Source organism: Cavia porcellus, unplaced genomic scaffold (assembly GCF_034190915.1).
Source record: "Cavia porcellus strain 051 isolate PalLab524CR breed Dunkin Hartley unplaced genomic scaffold, mCavPor4.1 scaffold_9, whole genome shotgun sequence".
Lineage (NCBI taxonomy): Eukaryota > Metazoa > Chordata > Mammalia > Rodentia > Caviidae > Cavia > Cavia porcellus.
Window position 1 is genome coordinate 6,283,589 of NW_026947492.1, and position 20,243 is coordinate 6,303,831.

The 20,243-nt window shown below is 43.8% G+C and overlaps 1 protein-coding gene and 1 pseudogene across 1 annotated transcript in view; both read left to right on the forward strand.

Moving 5' to 3' along the window:
• The first annotated feature begins 943 nt into the window (after positions 1-943).
• Positions 944-1,096, forward strand: LOC111757706 (small nucleolar RNA SNORA12; annotated as a pseudogene).
• A 10,976-nt stretch (positions 1,097-12,072) lies between these two features.
• The window catches only part of Htr3b (5-hydroxytryptamine receptor 3B), a 38,336-nt gene continuing 30,165 nt past the window's right edge, over positions 12,073-20,243 (forward strand). The window contains exons 1-2 of the mRNA XM_003472681.2: positions 12,073-12,340; positions 18,176-18,336. Of these exons, the coding sequence (XP_003472729.1) occupies positions 12,301-12,340; positions 18,176-18,336 (201 nt within the window). The 5' untranslated portion in view covers positions 12,073-12,300. The remainder of the gene's footprint in view (positions 12,341-18,175; positions 18,337-20,243) is intronic.

The window sequence follows — 20,243 nt, forward strand, 5'->3', positions numbered from 1 at the left end:
AATCCCAGCTACTAGAGAAGCTGATGCAGGGGTATCACAAACTGGAAGCTACCCTAGATAACTTAGTAAGATCTTAGCTGGGTGTGGGGGCACGTGCCTATAATCCCAGCACCCAGGAGGCTGAGGCAGGGGACTGCTGTGAATTCAAGGCCAACCTTGGCTACAAAGTGAGTTCCAGGCCAGCCTGAGCTGCATCTGTCCCAAAAAAGACAAACAAAACAAAACTTAGTAAGATCTTTTCTCAAAAAATAAAAATAAAATTATTGGCGACATAACTCAGGGTAAAACACTTAACATGCATGAGGTAACAGGTTTGGTCCTCAGTACTAAAAAAAAAATCAACAAATTATTGCTAGATACAATGTATTTGAATTTCAAAAACATTAAGTGAAATAAAGAATACTGTCACAGAGTCAAGTGTGGTGGCAGGCTCCTGTAATCCTAGCACTCTGGGAGGCTGAGGCAGGAAGATTGCAAGTATAAATCCAGTCTGGGAAATTTAGTGAGATGAGACACTCTGTCAAAATAAAAGCAGGACCAAGGCTGTTGTTCAATACAAAGGTCTGGGTTAAATTCCCAGTATAATAATTTTTTAAAAAGCCTTCCACAAAAGAGTACATACTATGATTCTAATTATATGAAACTCTAAAACATACAAAGGACATGAAATAATTTTTTGAAAATGTTTTACATCTTGATTGGAGTGTTAACATAAGTGATAAGACATGTGCATTTTGAATGTATGTTATTATGACCATTGAACAGTAATGCACAAAAACAAAAATAAAAATTTATCTGGGCATGTTGGTATACCTGTAATCCCAGCACTCTAGGAGGCTGAGGCAATACGATCCCAATTATGGGGTTTTAGCTCAGTGCAAAGGTCCTGGGTACAATACCCAGTATTGCAAAAAAGAAAAGAAACAAAAAAGACAAAATTTTAGAAAGTAGTTTCTTTCTGGCACATTTGTTAAGTTTTCAAATGGGTCTGACTGCACCACATACATTGTAAGGAGCTAGCAAAAGCTTAAAGACTGAAATATCTCTTAAGCTTTTTTTGGTGTCAGGAAGCCAAGTAACCCCTCCTCCCCCTGGTGAGCAGCTGTGAGTGTGGCAGGCTGTGGCAGCCCAGGATGGCAGCCATGGTGTATACTGGGATCCGAGCCATGCTGGGACCTGGAGCGCTGTTTTAACAAAGACTTTGTGGGTGCATGTAACACAAGTTACCCTAAGTGAAATCTGAAGAATGGCAGTGGAGGCGGGGCACAGAACAAACTTGTGGGAGCACAGCTGGGTCCCAGGAGCACTGACACCTGTTCCTGGGGAGTCACCAGAAACCAAAATCACTTCTTTCTCTGTGGCCAGTGTGACTTCCACCCGTGGGTCTCTGCAGATGTTTTCTTCTCACTTTCAGTAGCTCAAGTTGCTTGCTCCTTGAGGACATGGTGGAAGTGGACATCACCCCGGCCTTGGTCTCCAGCACTTATCTCCTAGCCCCAGTAGCACTAGCGGAGGGGCTGTTGACTTATTATCCTGGCTCCAGAGTGGAAAGTCTGTGGTCCACTCGATGTCCCCTGCTTTGAGTTGTTACCTTCGGTCAGAGAGGGTAGGAGAGCACACAAACATGGCTATTGCAGCTGGACATTAAAAGACAATTTTTCCAGAAGGAAAATACAGATGGGATAGACATACCAAAAGGGTTCTTTTGCAGGTATCAAAATTGAACTTAATAATAATTGAATGACAAGAAATTTATTCTGTTTATCCATAAGTGAGTCTATTCACTTTGGCTTAACTCACAGTCTCCAGACCTGGTTTCACAGGAGAGTCATCTGTGGAGTTTCCAGTGCCTGGTCCCTACCTCACACCGTAACACCAGCATCTGTAGTTGTGAGGCTCAGGAATTCACACAAAAAAGTTTTTAGACACCTCAGAAGACCCAATGAACTGCTAACATTAAAATTATTTGTTTGCATATCACAGTGGTATAATTTAGACTTCAGGCTTTATGATTTCACATTTTATTCTTAAAGAATGGGTGCTAAGAATCATGCACCTCTGCAAAATCATCGCATAGTTTGGGGAGCAGAGCAGTCCTTCCAGGGAGGGAGTTTTAGCTACTTTCATTGCTGAGATAAAATACTCAATACAAGGTAAAGGAGGAGAGATTTATGTTGGCCCACAGGCTATAGACATTTCAGTCCATAGCCAGCTGACTCCAAGGTAGGACAGCATGGCAGAGGGGCGTGATGGAGGAGAGAGAGCTCCTGGCATCGCAGCAGGAAGAGAAAGAGGGAGGAAGAGGGGAAGAAACAGACCTTTCAGGCCACGCCCCCAGTTACCTACCACCTCCAACCAGGCTCCACCTCTCACCATTGCATTTAGCTAGAAACTCAGCAGTGTTAAGTTCCCATGATCAGATTACCGCCACAAACCCAAGGGGGACAACTAGATATAAAACATAACGTTCCATCCCTGGTCCCCAAAAGACTCCTGCCTGTTCTCTATGCAAAATGCATTTAGTCCATCTTTAATAGCTGCCAAAATCCTGTAGTTGCCAGGGATTCAGCTCAGTGGCATAAGTGGGTGCATGGCAAGTGCGAGGTTGTGAGTTCAATCCCTGGTACTAAACCAATCCAAACAAAAAACAGAGTCCTATAGTTTCAGCATTGCTTAAAAGTCCAATAACTGCTCTGAGATTTAAGGAAAACCTTTAGCCGCGAGCCCCTGTAAAAATGAAAAAAAGTTAAAGTTAGTGCTGGCACAGGTGAACATTGTCATTCCACAAGGGAGAAATAAAGGGATGGAAAGGAAGGGGACCAAAGCAAGACTGAAATCCAGCAGGGTGAGCATTAAACCCTGTAGGCCCATGCCCAGCACCTTGGGCAATCTGCGCGAGACTATGAACTTCCGAGGGCTTGGGCACCCAGCCCTCCAGCGTGGCTAGCTCATGGCTCCTGTCTGGGGATGGCTTTGCTCACTCCGCAGTGTTCTTCAGATTGTCCCTGCTCCTACTCTTCTAACACTGCGGAGTCACCACTGCATGTTCGTGGTCTGTCTTATTTACTTCCTCATTACTGGAACAAAACACTGGATTCCCACAAGTTAAAGGAGGAAAGGTTAATTCCGGCTTACAGTTTGTAGAGTTTTCAACCCGTAGTCAGCAGGCCCCAGGGCAGGGCAGCCTGGTGGAGAGGCATGGCGGACAGAAACGGTTCATGGTGTGACAGGCAGACGCAGAGGCCTTCCTTCTGCGTTTCCTTTTATCCTTTCCAAGCTCCAAGACTGCTGAATGGCATCACCCACTCATGGTGGGTTTCTCTCTTCAGTAATCCATCACTCACAGCCAGAACTATGCCGAACCAATCACTGGACTAACTCATTATCAGACACCCATGACCCAGTGACTTCCCAAAGCCCCATCCATGAGCAGAGGGGGACCTGGGGAGACACCTAGATAGGAGTCGTAATACAGCTTCACACACTGTTCTCTCAGGAGCACACTGCTTGGACACCCAGGCCTTCTGAAATTGGGGTGCCACCCTCCCTGATCCCACAACTCTTGCCAGCACTATGGGGATGATGCCAACGTCTGCCATCAGCTTGATCAGTAACAGGCTCTTTTGCATCTTGCTGGTAGCTGCAGAGACCTCTGAGTACCTGGATGGTTGAGCACGGTTAGCTAAATCCCTGGGAATCAATTCTTATTTCCCAGGCTGTCACCATTCTGGAGTGTGGTGACCTGGGACTTGGCTCAAAGCAAAGTCAATTTGGCAGTTTTGAGCCCGAGAAGGGTGAGGCCTTACTGGTTTCTGCCTCAAGGCATTTTTCCTGCTGTCCTGTTCAAGGTACTTGGCTTCTTTTCAATGCTAAGCTTTTCAGCAACCAAATTCTCTGCCTTATGACCTCATCTTTACCAGAGCTTTCTTTCTGGTTAAACTCAAAACTTTTTGTATCATTTGGCTGGGCTGTTTGCTCTTGATTTGCAATACAGAGCTGGGTAAACGCCCTACCAGTACCCAGACCACAGCCTAAATGTTTGGCTGCCTTGAAATTTTCTCTTCTGGATTCGTCAGTCTGCTGTCCTTAATCTTGGTCTCTTGAAAAATACAGACAAATTTTCTGCTGGAGCATAACGAACATAGCCTAAGTCCAACTGCCAGTGGAGTCCTTCTCAACCAAAACCTGAACCTGCTTTTCCAGCTTTCTTATTGCCAAGATTCTGGGTCTTCTGAACTCAGACCAGAATCCCCCATCATGCTGGGCTCACGGCATTCCGGGGTGCTTCTCTAGCTGGCATCTGCAAACCTTTCCAAACTCCTCCTGTGAGCCAGTGCTAAGGGCTTCTGAACCACATGACATGAATCACAGTGACAACTCTACTTCTCTGGTACCAAAATCTGTCTTAGTTACTTTCTTGTTGCTGGAACAAAATACCCACACCCCATGTATTAGAGAGGAGAGACTTTTGGCTCACAGCTTTTGAGGTTTCACTCCATTATCAGCTGGCTCCAAGGCACAAAAGAGGAAAAAACTCTTATCATTGCAGCAGGAAGAAGAGAGAGAGAGAGAGATCAAGGGGGAAAGGAAGGAAAGAAACCCTTCCAGCTCACACCCCTGTGCTCCACCTCCTCCAACCAGGCTTCACCTTCCAAATCACATTTAGCTACAGACTCATCAGTGGACCAATCCACTGCTGAATATCACACTCCAGATCCAATCAGCTCCCCCCGCCCCCCCAGGAACACATGAGGTTTTAGTGGGACATCTAGATATAAACCATAACAAGAGGTGATATTTACTAGAAACAGCTAATTACGTTTCCTTATGCCTGGGCTGTGAAGAAATTGAGCATCAGGTTCCTTGGAATTTAATTATGGAAGAACAAGAAACTTAATGCTACAGGGCATGATGGTCTACACTTGTGATCCCATCACTTGGGAAGCTGAGGCAGGAGGATCAAAAGTTCCAGGTCAGCCACAGTTACAAAGTGAGTTCAAGGCCAATCTGAACAGCAGTGCAAGACCCTACCTCAAATAAAATAAAAATAAAAAAGAAGAAAGAAACCCAATGCCCCCACGTGTCTCTGCAATGGGATCACTGCAGAGCCCTGGCACGTTTCTGTGCGTTGCTCTAGGCTTTTTTTTTTTTTTTTTTTTTTTTTTTGGCTGTTGCTTCTAACACCCATATCAAGGACTTTTGTAAGAAACTTCTCTTGGGCCCCTAAAGCTTCATCTGCCCATGAGAAGAGCAGGAAACAGTGGGAGTCCACTCTCTCCCAGGACGCTAGCTCTCTCCCACTGCTTAGAGTAGCAGGTGTGTGTGTGGGGGGGGGGGTGTGCAAGCCAGGCTCCCTTGTGCAACCTTCCCTGTCAGAGAGCCTTGGGGTTCAGCCTAACCTACCTTCCCCCCTTCCCAGGTCCTATTGTCAATACTGCTAATGCGAATCACTTGGGTACAAATTCTGATTGCAGGTATGCATCATAGAATCTAAGAGGAGGAATTTTATTCCTTCTATTTACGTTAAAATTTTGATATGCCTTTTAATAATACTGTTTTATAACCTTTCAGGACTTTATTCTTGCTCTTAGGGGGAGAATAGGGAAGCTACTCCTTCAGGAGTTACTAAGTCAGTTTGCCATGAAACTTGGGAGCGACCGGGGAGTGAGAATTTGCAGGAGCACAAGTGAGGATGGACGGGAGGACAACTGGGTGGCACATGTAAGTTAATCAGGGGCATAAGGAGAGCAGATCAGAAGGCTGTTATGAGCTGGTGTTGGGGAACCTAAAGAGGGAATGAAGAGCAAAGAAAGAGAAAACACATAAATAGAGGAGCGACATGGACTTCCCATCACCTAAAATTGCCCCCTCTAGTCAGATTTTAAATGACTTTTGTGGTTCCAGCGGCACAGAATTTGTGAAGGCATAAAATTGCCACCAGGTGGTGCTGTGGACCACGTTTGCAGCCGCAAACCTGCTCGGGCTCTGAGGGCTCTAAGCAGAGGTCTGTCAGCTCCAGCCACCCTCAGCCAGCCTATCATTAGTGCCAAGCCGTCCTCCTGCAGCAGTGACAGTGTACATTTCAGCAATGGCAGAAAAGGGGCAAATACAGCTGCTGTGCGTTTTAGAATAATTGCTGCAGGCCACTTGGAGACAGCTTTGTAATCACGTCACTGGAACAGACGCGTACAATATTTCCCATGCCTACTTTAAACCCCCTCAGCTCTCAGTATGGTGAACTTGAGGATCTATTCACCTCGTGTGAGCCTGGAATTATCTGCACCCGATGTTCCAAGTGAGGTTTGCAGCGTCCCGGGAGGCCCTGGACTCTCTCCTGCAAGGACCTTCATCATCCTGTCCTCTACCAGCCGCCTGTGCTCAGTGCCAGTGCCAGTGCCCTTCGTGGAAAGCACCCCCCTTCCTCCTGAGTCTGGGCTTCTTTACCGGTCTCTACCTTCTCTAGGTCATCCATCTGTTCTCTTGTATATGGGTTTCTTTTCTTCCTTTTTTTTTTAAAACCCAGGCTCAGCCCTTGTTATTTTATTTTGAAACATCTTGCTGAGCTGCCCAGCTGGCCTTGAACTTGGAATCCTCTTGCCTCAGCCACCAGAGCAGCTAGGAGTACAGACAGGTGTGCACCATCACACCTGCCTTCTAAATTTTTTAAATCCATCACCTTCACCCCAAGTCCCTGAAGCTTAGTTTTGCATTTACTTACTGATTTGGAGCCAAGGTCTCACTGTGTTTCCTAGGAGAGACTTCAGGTCCCTCTAAGGGCTTGGGCTATGGGTGGTACCTCACACCTGGGCGAGCTTTTCTCTTGTTATATCGCCAGTGTGTTTCACATTTCTCCACATAGAGAGTAGAAGAATGAATAAACAAACAAAACAAAACTCTAAAGCCAAAGACCTTTCTTCTTCCTCTTGAGTCCACAGCAAGGAAGGAAACAGCCTGAATATGAGACCCAAAACCAGAATATCTTCCTGGCTATTGTGATTGACCATATGCAGGCCTGTCCACAGAAAACTCATTAATGGACCTCAGTGGCAACGTGGAGGTCCAGAGAGTGAACCACAGGCCAGGGGAGAGCCTCGGTGTTGATACAGCCAGATGTCACACCCCCAGTGTGACACGGCTAACTGGGTGAGACCACCTGCCACCGTGTAATTGCAGTAGCTTCATGGAATGGATATGATGGGGAGCATACACAGGAGCCCCGAGCCACACTCCTCCTATTTTCTTCTACATTTCTATCTTCTTCAAGCTTGTAGAGGCCACCTTACTTGCAGGAACTACAAGAGCCCTGCGCTTTGGGCAGCCAATCAAAGGCAAGCATCCTGGGTGCTTTAAGCTCCTCCCTGTTTTATGCACTGCTTGCTCACTGCTCAGGAGCCACCTGACAAAAACCACGTGGCTCTAGCCCAAGCCATCATTCTCAGGAACCCTTAGTGCTTAGCTCGCTGTCCAAGAGCAAGCATCTCGGAGGTGGGTGTGAGAAAGCCGGTCCCCTTCGGGTATCTTCTTCTCACGTAGGCTAACATTCTTTTTTGGTTCATCAACCCTTCCATCCTTCTGAAACCTTGACTGAGCACTCTCTAGGTTCCAAGCTTTGCACTACAGTGGCAGAGATGAATAATATAACAGCTGCCTACCTTCATGATATTCTTAGGATTCTAGAAAAGACACTCAAAATATACTTAATAAGTGCAGAAATGGAGGTGCATATGAGGTCCCGTAAGATCAAGGCTGTGGACCTAGTTCGTAACCAGCTGGTGGGAATCCTGCCTGATTTGTCATGAAAGCACTACCAGCCTGACTCGTAGTGTTTGATGATTTTCATGTAGCAAATTCTCCCACCACGTTTGACTTTTTGTTGTTTATTTTGAGGCAAAGTCTCACTCTGTAACTCAGGCTGGGATTGAACTGACGATCCTCCTGCCTCAGCCTTGCAAATGCCGCAGTTATAGATGTATGCCACTATACTCAGCTAATCATAGCTGATTTAAGCCACTAATCTACATCACTGAAGACAGAATTGAGAGAGGATGTATGCAATTTACAATTTTTTCAGTATTTGGGATTAAACACAGAGCCTTCTCAATGAGCTATGTCCCTAGTCCTTTTTTATTTTGAGACAGGGTCTTGCTGAATCCCTAAATTGGGCTTGAACTTGTGATCTGCCTTAGTCTACCAGAGTGCTGGGATTATAGACATGTGCCACCATCCCCAGCAGTGAGTTGCATTTTAAAACACTAAGTTTGTGATAATGTCACATGGCCATAGAAAACTAATTCCATGTTGACAAAATTCTCTTTATTGATTGATCGATTTTTAAAAGCCTTTTTTCAGAAACAGTAAACAATTTGGTCAAGGCCATGGGCACAAATGACGGAGGTGACAGATGACACAAAGCACGTATGACTTTGGCTTCTTAGTCTATGACTTTCCGTAGTAAGCAGACAGACACAAACCAAGAAGAAACAGCAGCACGGGAGACTCCATGCATGCTTGATGTATGTATTTATGGCCAGAAAACATATAATATTATTGAACATAAAATTCTGACCTACAGGAAATTCTGACCCCGGAATTGAACTCTAGATCTTGTGCTTGCCAGGCAGGCTCCCTGCCACTAAGCCACATCCCCACCCCTGGTTAGCTCAATGTTATTTCAAGGAACAGCACGATGGAGTAAAAGAAATGACAGATGGGATTCTATTTGTCAAACATGTGAGTTTAGCTGGAGTGTCCATTTCTGCTGTCCTGCTCCACCCTGACCAGATGTGCTCAGAAAATTTGGTTCTCCCTGAATATGTACATCTGTCAAAATCCCTGTCAATTTTAGCACAGCGAAGAGGGCGAACAAAGACAGTTAGCGATTAACTTCAAAAACTTTGTTGGAGAGGAATAAAGATATTTAAGGCCTATTTTGCGAACTAATTGCATTTGCATATTTATGGGACTTACTGATATAGCAGTAATTAAAAACTATTTAGTAGTCTTAAAGGACACATAACTCCGTTGCTGTTTGCATAATAAACACTTCCTTATTATGTTTGCATAATAATCCTGCTTCTTCTGAAAGACACTGGTCCATCTAAGAGGTACCAGATCTTACTTGGAAATAATGGAGCTCTGGAAGGAGCACACTTCTAGGTCCCCTCAAGTGACGGGCCAGCCAGGGCTGCTGTCAGACACCAGGAGATTCAAACCCCAGCTGAAATCTCTGTTTATTTTGCACAAACAATATTATTTAAGCAGCCTGCACGCCTGTGCTCTCACGACTCCAAGTTTTGCCTTAAATATATTGATCCACTTGAAGGGCCTGAATGAGATTCACTCCCACAGTTATCTTTCTTAAGAAGGGAATAATTGGATACAGTGTGCATAAGAAGCTCTTGCAAGATGAGAAGTGCTATATTTAAGGAGAGAGAAGAGATCATTTTCATGAAAAATTGAAGGTTGAGGCGAAGGGTAATACCAAATCTAAAAGCAGTGAGTAAACAAACTAGACCCCTAGGACGGTAAAATTAGAAAAGGGAGATTTTAGCCCTCAGGCAGTGCAGCGCAGGGCCATCAAGGGAAGACCAGTGATATCCAAGACCAGTGACTCACACACAAAACTCCGCCGTGGCAGGGTTCATCAGCCAAGAGCTGAAATGGCCAGGGTCATCAGACTTGTTAAATTAGCTAATGAAGTTCATAATGTCCCTGTCCTACACGTCATTAGCTGTGGCCTTCCAGTAACAGCAGATGGACACCTAAAAACACACAAAGAAAGGGGGAAGCTTGTCAGAGAAGCACTGTCCCAGGGTCCGCTTACTAAAATGCAGGCAAGAATACAAGGCAGATCATCATCTCAGCTATGTCTTTGCGTAAAAGGAAACTTCTGCATTCTCTTCCCGTAACCGCTACCTGCATAGCTGTGCCGCCAGGAGCTTGTCTTTCTCCTCTTCACTTTTCTTAGTTAGAATCTGACAATTCAGAGAACTTGTAGAAAGGGCCGGGACTTGGAAGATCTGATCAACCTTTGATGAGGTGAGCTCGTGTCTTTTGATCGTTGTTGTTGTTGTTCTTTACTGGCTTTCTGATACAACAAATGACAAACAGGGAGCAAAATGAAGGCAGAGAGGAAGGTGGGGTACGGGGGGGGGGGGGGGGCGTGGCTCTTCCTTGTCCTCCCTGGACAAGCTCTTCTCTGATGAAGTCTCGTTTTTCTGTCCACGCCTCAAATAAGCTTCCCATAATTTGCATCACAACTCCTCCACCGGGTTGAGTTTTAATTTCTTTTCCTTCTGAAGTATTTTCAAATGTGCAGCAACATGGGCAAGACAGGAGACAGAATTCCCTGTGCCCACGCCCCTCATGCATCTGTTTGCAAATAAGTACCCTCATGATGGTCTCCGCCCTTGAACGCTCAGTGTGTGGTTTTTACAAACAAGGGCACTCTTTTATGTAAACCCAACACAATCAAAGTTAGGAAATCAGCATTGCCAAATCATATCACCTAATCCACATACTCCATTATTTCTTCTTCATTTGTTAGTTGGCATTGTAATGTAAGGAAACACTTTGTCTCTTTCATGTGTTTATTTAAATCCATATAAAATGTGTGGTCACAGTGTTATTCAGTGGGTCATACCTTTTTACTATTGCTACTGATTTTAGGCTCAAGTTGCCCCAGATTTGATTCCCCAAAGCTGACTTCTATGTCTCCATCCTTCTCTCAGTACGTTTTTGCTTTCTGGTACGAGGTGGTCAGTCCTTATACCTTCCCTCCATCAGCTCTGACATCAGTCGTTCTCCATTTCTCCCTGGTAGGTGGGCAGGATATTTAGAAGCTGGATCTCGGTGCCAGGTGAGCCTTTTCCTCCTGCTCCCATCCTCCTGAGCATGGCACTGAGGTATGTGTACGTATGTGTGAACATTGCACAAACACACATTTCCACACACAGATACATTGAAAATCATGAATTCACTCCAGTGCCTCCAAAACCAACTTCGCACCCCTGGGGTCTGCCATCCTCCCTGTCATATTTTTTTTCCTCCTTTCATATTTGTAATTCCCTTTGCCATCAGTAGGAAACAATCAGGCTATGTTTGATTGGTAGATGAAAATTAGGTAGAGAGCTTCTTGGATTCCAAGCAAATGGATTAAGTAATTAGAACAAGAATCCAATATGTGCCTCTCTTACCCTTATTTTGCTCTGCAAAACTCTAGCTTAAACCTGTGCCTCTACAATTCCACTTATGATAAAATTCAGTCGGATGTTGGAAAAGGTAAGAAATTTGGGTTTTGTTTCTAGAGCACCTAGGACAGCAGTGGCACCCATGACACATAGCAGGCTGTTTGTTTTCGAAAGCTCTAAAAGGCTCTCCAGCTCTCACCTAGGGAGTCTAGCAAAACAAGAGTTATTGTATAGAATTATTGCCATAACTGGGGCTGGGAATTTAGCTCAGTGGCATAAGCACCTGCCTTGCAAACCTGTGGCTGTGAGTTCGATCCCTGGTACCGGTAAAAATGCAAAAAAAAAAAAAAAAAAAAAAAAGTGTTCTCTCCTTCATTCAGAATTATTGCCATAACATCTTCAACCACAAAGCCAAAAAAAGTATTGAGCGATGATAATCATATACTTCTCATCTTCAATAGGCCAAGACACATTCTCTCTTAGGTAGTTGCTTTCTGAATTGTGGTCAGTGAAAAATATTCATATGCCAGAAATCAATGTTTCTTTTAATTAAAGAGGCACAGGAAAAACAAAAAGCACTTTTCCCCTTGCACTGTTGGCAGTTGTTCTCATTAGGCGATACCAGGGTGCTGTTAGCTTTACGTAATTTGAGTGCCATTTCAAATGCTGAAGATGTCTGATTGAGGACAGCTACTCGGCCCTCAATTATTAATGAAATTAGTGTCCTGAATATCGGGAGGAGCATTGCCTTAGGTAGAGGCTGTGAGGAAATCATATTAGTGTGGAGCTTCCTCTCCTCAGGGGCTCCTCTGATATTACATTATTCACTTAGCCATCTCCTGTCAGGAAGATGGAGCTCTTGGCCACCGTCTGATCCCGGGGCAGAACCAAGTGTACAAGTTACGGGGTTGATGATGGCATCAATTCTAGAATCTTTGTGTGGTGCTGGTACCGCCTCGGTCCAATTCAGTGTTCATGAAACAGCACCAGTGAAGATCGCGCAAACTGGCAAACAGAACAGAGTGGAGAGGAAGTCTGTCCCGGGAAACAGCAGGTTACATCCAGGAGGTGACTTTGCATTTCTGCTCTTCGGACCCGCCCTGGGCTAAGGATGGCTCCTCTGTGGCCCTGCGTCCTGGTGGCTGCCACAGGTGAGTCCTGTTAATGATTTTACTGGGCATCAAATCTTCACCCCTCTAAGTTACAGACACAGACAATAGATCAGTCGCTCACTTTTACTCATTGTCTGTGAAACAGGAGTCCTGTGAAGCCACACAATGACCGATGCTTTGTTTCTGACTTTGTTCCAGTCACACATGTGTATAGCTTCCTATGGTGAGGATTTGGGGGCGCAGCTGAAACTGGCCCTAAAATGTAATTGTCTGATGACTCCCCTTCTCTAGAAATCATAGTCTCTGCAGCAATTTATATGAATTTGGGGATTCCTTTTTCAGGTTTGCTTTTATGTATAGCTAATATATTTTCATTATCCAAAAGAGTCTTAGGTTCATTATAAGCTTTTAGCAGCCTTAAGAAAGAGTTCTGTGAATTTCTCATGGCTGCAGACACGTGTATATATTTTGGTATTACAGGCTTTATGCTCAGTCTTACAAAATCTACCTAGGTGCTAAGTATACCTCTAAAGGAATGTACTAAAAACTCACAGATTTTGAGTTTACAATTCCTCTTTAAAATGTGCTAAAAGCTTTCTGAATTTCCAAAACTACACTTCCATGGTGCTATTATGAGCTCCCTTTTATTGAGCTATTTTATTTAAGATATAATTGATTCACAAATTTGTGCTCGTGTTTCCCAATACCCCACTTTCTTGGGGTTCTCCTAGAGCTTCAGTCTGAAGTCACAGAGCAGCCAAGAAATTGGAAATTAAAAAAAAAAGAAGCTGAAATTATTTTTCTTTTGCGCAGAGAACAGCCTACTTGGTATTGAAGTATAAAAATCCTGAGTGTTTAAATTAAAGGATATAAGTATGCTTTAATTATAAAAATAAAATAGAGGAAACTTCATTAAATGCCAAATGAGTTTCTTAACAGAAAATAATTGTCAACTAAGCTAAATAAAAAGTGAAGGTAGGAAACAGAAATTCTTCTTTTATTTTCTTTTTCTTTTTATCAGTACCGGGGATCGAACTCACAACTGCCTGCTTGCAAGGCAGGCGCTTATGCCGCTGAGCTAAATCCCCAGCTCCCTAGAAATTCTTCTTAATGATATCTCTGTTTTAATGTTTTGTGTTTATGCTTATCTTTTACACTAAACATAGCAGAAAAGTGTTTTAATACTATCTAGTAACAAGCACTTTCCCCTAAATCACGCTGAGGACACTGGAGGCCGGGGAATCTGTCCTTTAGACATGCACTGGGTTGCTACTGAGATGGTCTGTGAGTGTGGGAACACGGGGTCAGCCACTAACCCTCGGCTGCTCTTGCACACTGGAGAAGAAGGTCTATTCCACCTTCACTCTCACTAGCTACCGGGTAAGTCAGTTCATCTTTCCATCTCTCAAGATAACTTACCATTTAGATATTCCTGCAAGTCAAGTAAGATTGTGAAGTGTTAAGGTAAAATGCAAATATGTTATCGATGAGAAACCACACACAGAAAATAGCCCTGGTTATTTCTGTACAATCAAGTATAGTGTACAATGGTCAGTCTTCCTTTTGAAGATTTGCTCACTGCTGTCCTTAGTAATCTCAAGGAGGCGGGTCAGTATAGGGCCATGCTGAAGAGCTTGGGCTTTGGTTCTGAACTGGATGTATATAAATTCCAGCCCCTTGGTTTACAAGCTGTATGACCTTGGGCAGTACTGACTTCACTGGCCCGTGGTCTCTCGCCTACAGTAATTACACATTTCTCATAAGATTATTGTAACTGTCATAAGATCATTCATACAAAGGTGTCAGCCCACTGCCTGTCATACAGCACGCATTCAGATATTACCAGGGATTCCACAGAACCATTCAGTTAAATCTACTATTTCTCGTAACCTCTCTGATACATGTCTAACTCTCCTATAAAGATACATATGAAGTCAAGAATAGCTCTTTTCATCAAAGCACCCCACTTTAAGAGAGTTGTGGGTGAGCGAGTGGCCCACTAAAACAAGGAAAATACAGGAATGATACCCCTGGATTCTCCTGCTCTTTTAATTTTTTTTATTTTTATGGGATTCTGAGTACCCGTGTGCAGTACAGAAGGATCACAGTTCTCCTGGGGAGTTGGTGCACGCACGTAAGACATCTTAACTCCTTTTTCATCCTCTTCCTGTTGCATTCTTATCTTCTTCTGTTTAAATCTCTCTTCACCTACAAGTGCTTCACAGCTCCATCCCTAACACATCCCACTTTGCAGAGATCGTACACATGAATTATTTGAAGTTGACTATTAGCATTCAGGAAGGCAGTGTTCGCAAGGCATCTTTCTTGGCTGTGTTGATAGCTTCCATCCGTGTCTGTTGAAACATCACTGAACTGTGAGTCATTTAGTGCTTGTGTGAATGTCACATTAGCTTTCAAGGGGCATCATTTACTGTTAATTAATGGTCACTTAAATCCTTAATCTTTCTCCCGTAATTGATCTCTCTCTTCAGGCAAATTTGCATTCATAGTAGAAATGTAATTTATTATTTCTTCCCATTTCAGACAAAGAGCTCTTTCCTCTTCAGTTTAAGTACACTTCCATTGCCTTATAATTTTTCTCTCTTAATAATTTGTTTCTCTTTTGTTCCTGGCCCTAGCTTCCAGAACTTTCTCTCTTTACCTAAAGAAACATGTTTATCCACCAGAGACCTATGGAATGGTTCCTACAAAAGTTAGTAGAGGAGAATTGGAGTCTTTTTTAGCCAAGAGTAAAGGGAACACACATTCATTTCTCAGAATTATGTTTTAATGCTGTCTTGGATAGTTTCCTGTGTTGAATCATACACATTTCAGCATTTCTCCAACTGAGACTTGACCCCCTAGGAAATGACTACTTAGAAATGTCTTCAGGTGTAGCTGGCTTTTGGGTTCGAGTCTGTTCCAAGATCCTACCTCTTCGATTTATTGGGGTGAGAAGTTGCTACCTACTTGCCCTAGCCCTTGGTTCTTTGGTACTGACCTAAACTTTTTGTGTGAGTGTGTGTGTTTTTTTTAATTGCTAGCAGGAATCGAATTCAGGACCTGTGTTTGCCAGGCAGGTACTGCGCCCTGGCCCTGGTCTATAGGATTTTTGATGATGTGTAGGCAATCTCAGCGTTGGCATACTAGGAAGAACAACCGATTAGAACCCTTTGTGACCTTGGCTAAAGGGATACAATCAGCAATAGCAATAACGTCAGACAGCTAGAAAATTACAACCTGCGGTAACTACTAATTTGCCACTTTGATCTGTGCAAACTAGATTTGTGGTTATATCAGAAAATAGAAAACAAAGCAAAAAATTTTATATGGGAAATATGCCCTCAATGTGGTGGTTTTACCTTCAGGGGAGGAAAATTAAAAGGAGACAGGGGGAAAAAATAAGAAATAGAAGAAGAGGAAGAGATTAGAAGCAAAGCCTGAAGATGAAGGAGAAGTTTATGCAAACTTTAGGAAACTAGTAAAGAAGACAGGAGGGAAAGAGAGGGAAGAAATAAAAGCAAGAATGTCACAGAACAACAGCAGCACAAAAACTAGAAACATGTTCACATCATAGAAAGACAAGAACAAACAATCAAGGAAAAAAACCACAAGAAAATAAGGGGAAATGCCTACTTCAAGGTGTGTCTCTGCATCACTGGTAGACAGATGTGCAGACGGGGTCCAGCTCCATGTTGATTAATCTCAGCAATCACGCACCTTTATATAGTTAGTTTTTATTTTCTTTTAAAGAGGAAAAAAACGCGGAAAAAGCAAAAAAAAAGAGACAACAATTATAACAACAAAACCCCAAATAATAACAATATAGGCTTTCAAAACACGACTCTGCACCTTGAGTCCACTGACTTCAGGCCGTTTTCTAGCTGTGCGGCCGGAACCCAGTTTGTTTCCTCTCCCACACTCTGGGTTCCTCCTGCCCGTTTAAACTCAGCTCCTTGATGTTTTGCTAGCTGGAACCTGATGCTGTCTCACCCTGACATTGAGAGCCACTGGATGGAGTCGGCCTGCAGCTCCTCCAAGTAGGGAATTAGATGGTCCCTCTCCAAGACGGCTACCAGCCAACTGCCCTCTCCTGGGGGACGTCTGAACTCAAGTAACTCACCAGCCACCATGGTCTGTTGTGTCCACCGCTCCGATCCAGTGGTGCACTTCTCCACGGAGGCCTCTGGGGTCGCCCGTAGTCACTGTGCATCTGCAGCTCTCATGTCCCTCATGTGCAGAGCCAGGAGTGAGGAAGGAAAGGACCACTTGCCACCTCCTTTCTCTTTGTTGAATTCTTTCTTCAGCCTCCCTGAGGCCCTCAGTTATCACTTCAGATCCTTGCTGGGTCCTGGGGATCTACTTTCCTCCTCCTTCCCTTCCTTACTTTGTTATATTCCAGAGTCCGGGCACCAAGTTTCAGAGAGGCTCCTTCTCTCTACCACCTTCCCAGGAGCCCCCAGCTGAGACTTGAACTGGGAACCTCCAAGGCGAAGTTTGCAGAAAGGGCACTGGGCCAGCTCTTCTTTACGTTCTCAACTTCCTTCCCCTGGAGTCCACCAGTGTGAAATGTTCTCGGGTGGAGGAGAGAGTCACAGCACACCTTTTGATAATAACAGTTCACAAAACCCCTAAAAATGATGCCTGATGCACCCCCACCTCAGTCCTGCATGCCTGAGTACCTGATGCCATTTTAGGCATCTTCTTGGGTGAATAATTGGAGAGTTAAAATGCTCATTAGATCCCCAGTTCTGGCGGTAATGAAAGTGAATGTCCGCGCTGCCCACAGTGAGTCTGGGATTGCACCTCTAGCATTGTTGTTAGTATTTTGGTCACAGCGACATTGATAAATCATAGAAATTGCTGCCTGTGGCGGCAAGTGACATGGCATTATTCATAAAGAAATGGGCATAAACAGGATTGTCGCACAGGGAGAAGCAATCTCATTTACAGTTTCCTGCTGGACCTCTCATGCTTTTAGCAGCTCATCAAAATAACCATCAAAACCACTGAGAGCCAGGCAAATTCACACGCAGGACACTGCAGATAGAGCTCATCACACACCATGTCAGGAGGTGTGCAATTTGCTCCAGTCCAATGACTTAGCGAAGCTTCAGATTCCCTGAGGGCTGGCGAAGCTTGTGAACAAAATATCCTTTTGCAATTCAGAGAGAGCCCTCACAAATTTGTCACTTCCAATTGTTGGTGTTCATTTCTTTTGCATTCTGTCCCCTGGCCTCCTCTGCCCCAGCAACAATCACTGCCCCTCTACAAATCAAGATTCCTGGGTCAGGGGAAATAGTTCTTCCCTGGAACCAGAGAGATTTTTCCCAAAACAAAGATCTCATTTTCTGACAAGTGCACTTTATTTAAAAGCAGACAGGGTCAGAAAAGAGACTTTTGAGTAGAAAAGTACGAACCAGAATGTCAGTTTTATTATCTAGACTTGTGTAAGGATTTCTATATGCTCAATAGTTCGTCCATTACAGATGGAAAGATCCATAGTCAGAGTAAGGTGGAAGTTAAGATTTGGCTAAGCCTATCTTAACTTCTTCTTTATGTCAGGGTAGGGAGGTGGGTAATACGGGAATAATGGAAGAAATCTGTCCCCAAAGTGGATGATTGCTGTACAGTGGAATTATAGGCATGGTGTGCATTCCTGGGGATGGGTTGATTTACCTGTCTTTGCGATGAGATTTCTCTTGGCACATCAAGGCCGCTCAGTAACCTTAAATAAATGTCTGCCAAGCAGCCCACTAGTTAGCTGAATGTGTGCAGACTAGATTCCACCAGGAGCTATCCTGCTCTGCGCTCTCTAAATCTCCTGGAGCTACTTTCTAGTTCCATCTTCACAGTGAAAGTTTCCTTTCCCAGGAATTCTGGCCGCAGATCCGCCTCCTCTCGGGGATCCTACCCTGCTTCACCTCACCAAGCATTTACTGCAGCAGTATCACAAGGAAGTGAGGCCAGTTCACAACTGGGTTGAACCCACCACCGTCTACCTGGACCTGATTGTCCACGCTGTGTTGGACGTGGTAAGGACACTCTGTCCTCTCTTATTCTTGTTTCTCTCTTTTAAAGCTGCCTGAAGTTTATGCAGGAGCCTGGAAGAGGTCTCCTTCGCTGCCTCCTCCTTCTCCTCCTTCTTCTCCTTTTTTTTTTTTTTTTTTGGTACTAGGGATCAAACTGAAGATCTTGCACTTGCCAAGCAGGTACTGAGCTATATCCCCAGCCCAAGAAATTTTTTTAAAGACTAGCTAACCTATTGGAGAAGTTGTGCTAGATTCATTTTATCAGTAATGAGGTAAAATATTAATTCAGCAAATCATGCTCTTTTAGCTCTCCACTTACAGAATATAAGACAAATAGGATAGGACTATCATGGTGCTGAAATGGTTTTGGCATCAGGGCTGGGGATATAGCTCAGTGGCACAGTGCCTGTGGGGCAAGTGCCAGACCATGAGATCAATTCCTGGTACCAAAAAAATAAAATAAAATGTTTTAGGCATCATAGTTATAGGTCATAGGACATATTTTATGAATACTGCTGGAATCCAGGATGGTGGTAGGTATCTTCTTTCCCTGTGATTCACATGTATTAGTGGAGACAGTAGATTTAAGAAAAGATCTCTTAACTTATTTGCCTGAAATTTGCAAGGGAAAAGTGCCCTGGTACCATACATTGATAAAGAGCTTTTATATCTAAAGTGTTTCCCAAGGAGAGCAGGGAGGGCTTGTTTATTAAAGCGTCTCTTTCCTGTTATTTCTGAAAGATAGGTCATAGGAAGGAAATAAGAAAACTTACGTAAAGTACTTGCAGAGTTCTCAGTAAACCCACCGGTGATGGCCCTGATACTCTGTCTCCTGCTCCTGCCTGTCTCCTTTCTCCTAACCACAAATCTTCAAGATTTATCTTGATTTCTCTTAAAGATAGACTTTAGGTTTTGTTAAAAAATTTAGCGATTGTTTTACAATTTTCTTTTCTCTTCTCCTTCCCCTCCCTCCCTCCTTCTCCTTCTTTTTTGGTGTGTGTGCTGGGAACTGAACCCAGGAATTCACACGTGTAGGCAGATGTTCTATCACTGAGCTAGAGCCCCATTTCACTTGCTGAATTAAGACGTAACTCCACGTACTGCAATGTGCAGCCTTTAGCAGTACAGTGTGAGCAATGCTTCTGACAATTGCCTGCCCACATAATTCGTACCTCTGTCAGGGGATAAAGATTTTAATCATCCCAGAAAAGTTCCTTCATTCCCTGCCCATTCCTTCCTCCATCCACAGATGGATACGATTTTGATTTCACGTATCAGTGACTAATTGCATTGCTTCTAGAATTTCATAGGAGATATGTTTGCTTTTTAAATTTTTTTCTTGTTTTGGCTTTCTTGGTGGGGGGGATGCCTTCTAGGGGTCACACCAGTGCTCTTTCCTGCCAGATAAGCCCTCTACCATTGAACTACGTTTCTAGCTCAGTAATTTGCATTAGTGAAAGGAAATTGACTGTTTCATTCAAGTTGTCAAATTTATTTGCTTCAGGTTGTTCATATTTTCTCTTTTTATTAACTTGATAGCTGTAGTATTTCTAGTGATACGGCCTCCTTTATGCCTCGTGTGGTTCTTGTTTTGTTTTGCTTTGCTTTGATTAAGGTTTTCTTTTCTTTTCTTTGTGAGAGTCTGGGTTGAACTTGCAGCCTTCACCTGAGAAACGTCCCCAGCCCAGGGTGCTGGAGTTAGAGGGCTAACGGGGGCCTCAGGGGGGCACCACATGCCCGGCTCATACCTCGTGTTGGTAGCTTGTTTTTTCTTGCACTTTTCTCTGGATGAATCTTACCAAAGTTGACTAACTTTATTTGCTTTTTTGAATAATCTAGCTTGGGCTTTGTAATTTTCTCTGTTACTTGTTTCTATTTCCCCTATATCTGCTTTTATCTTTATTATTTCT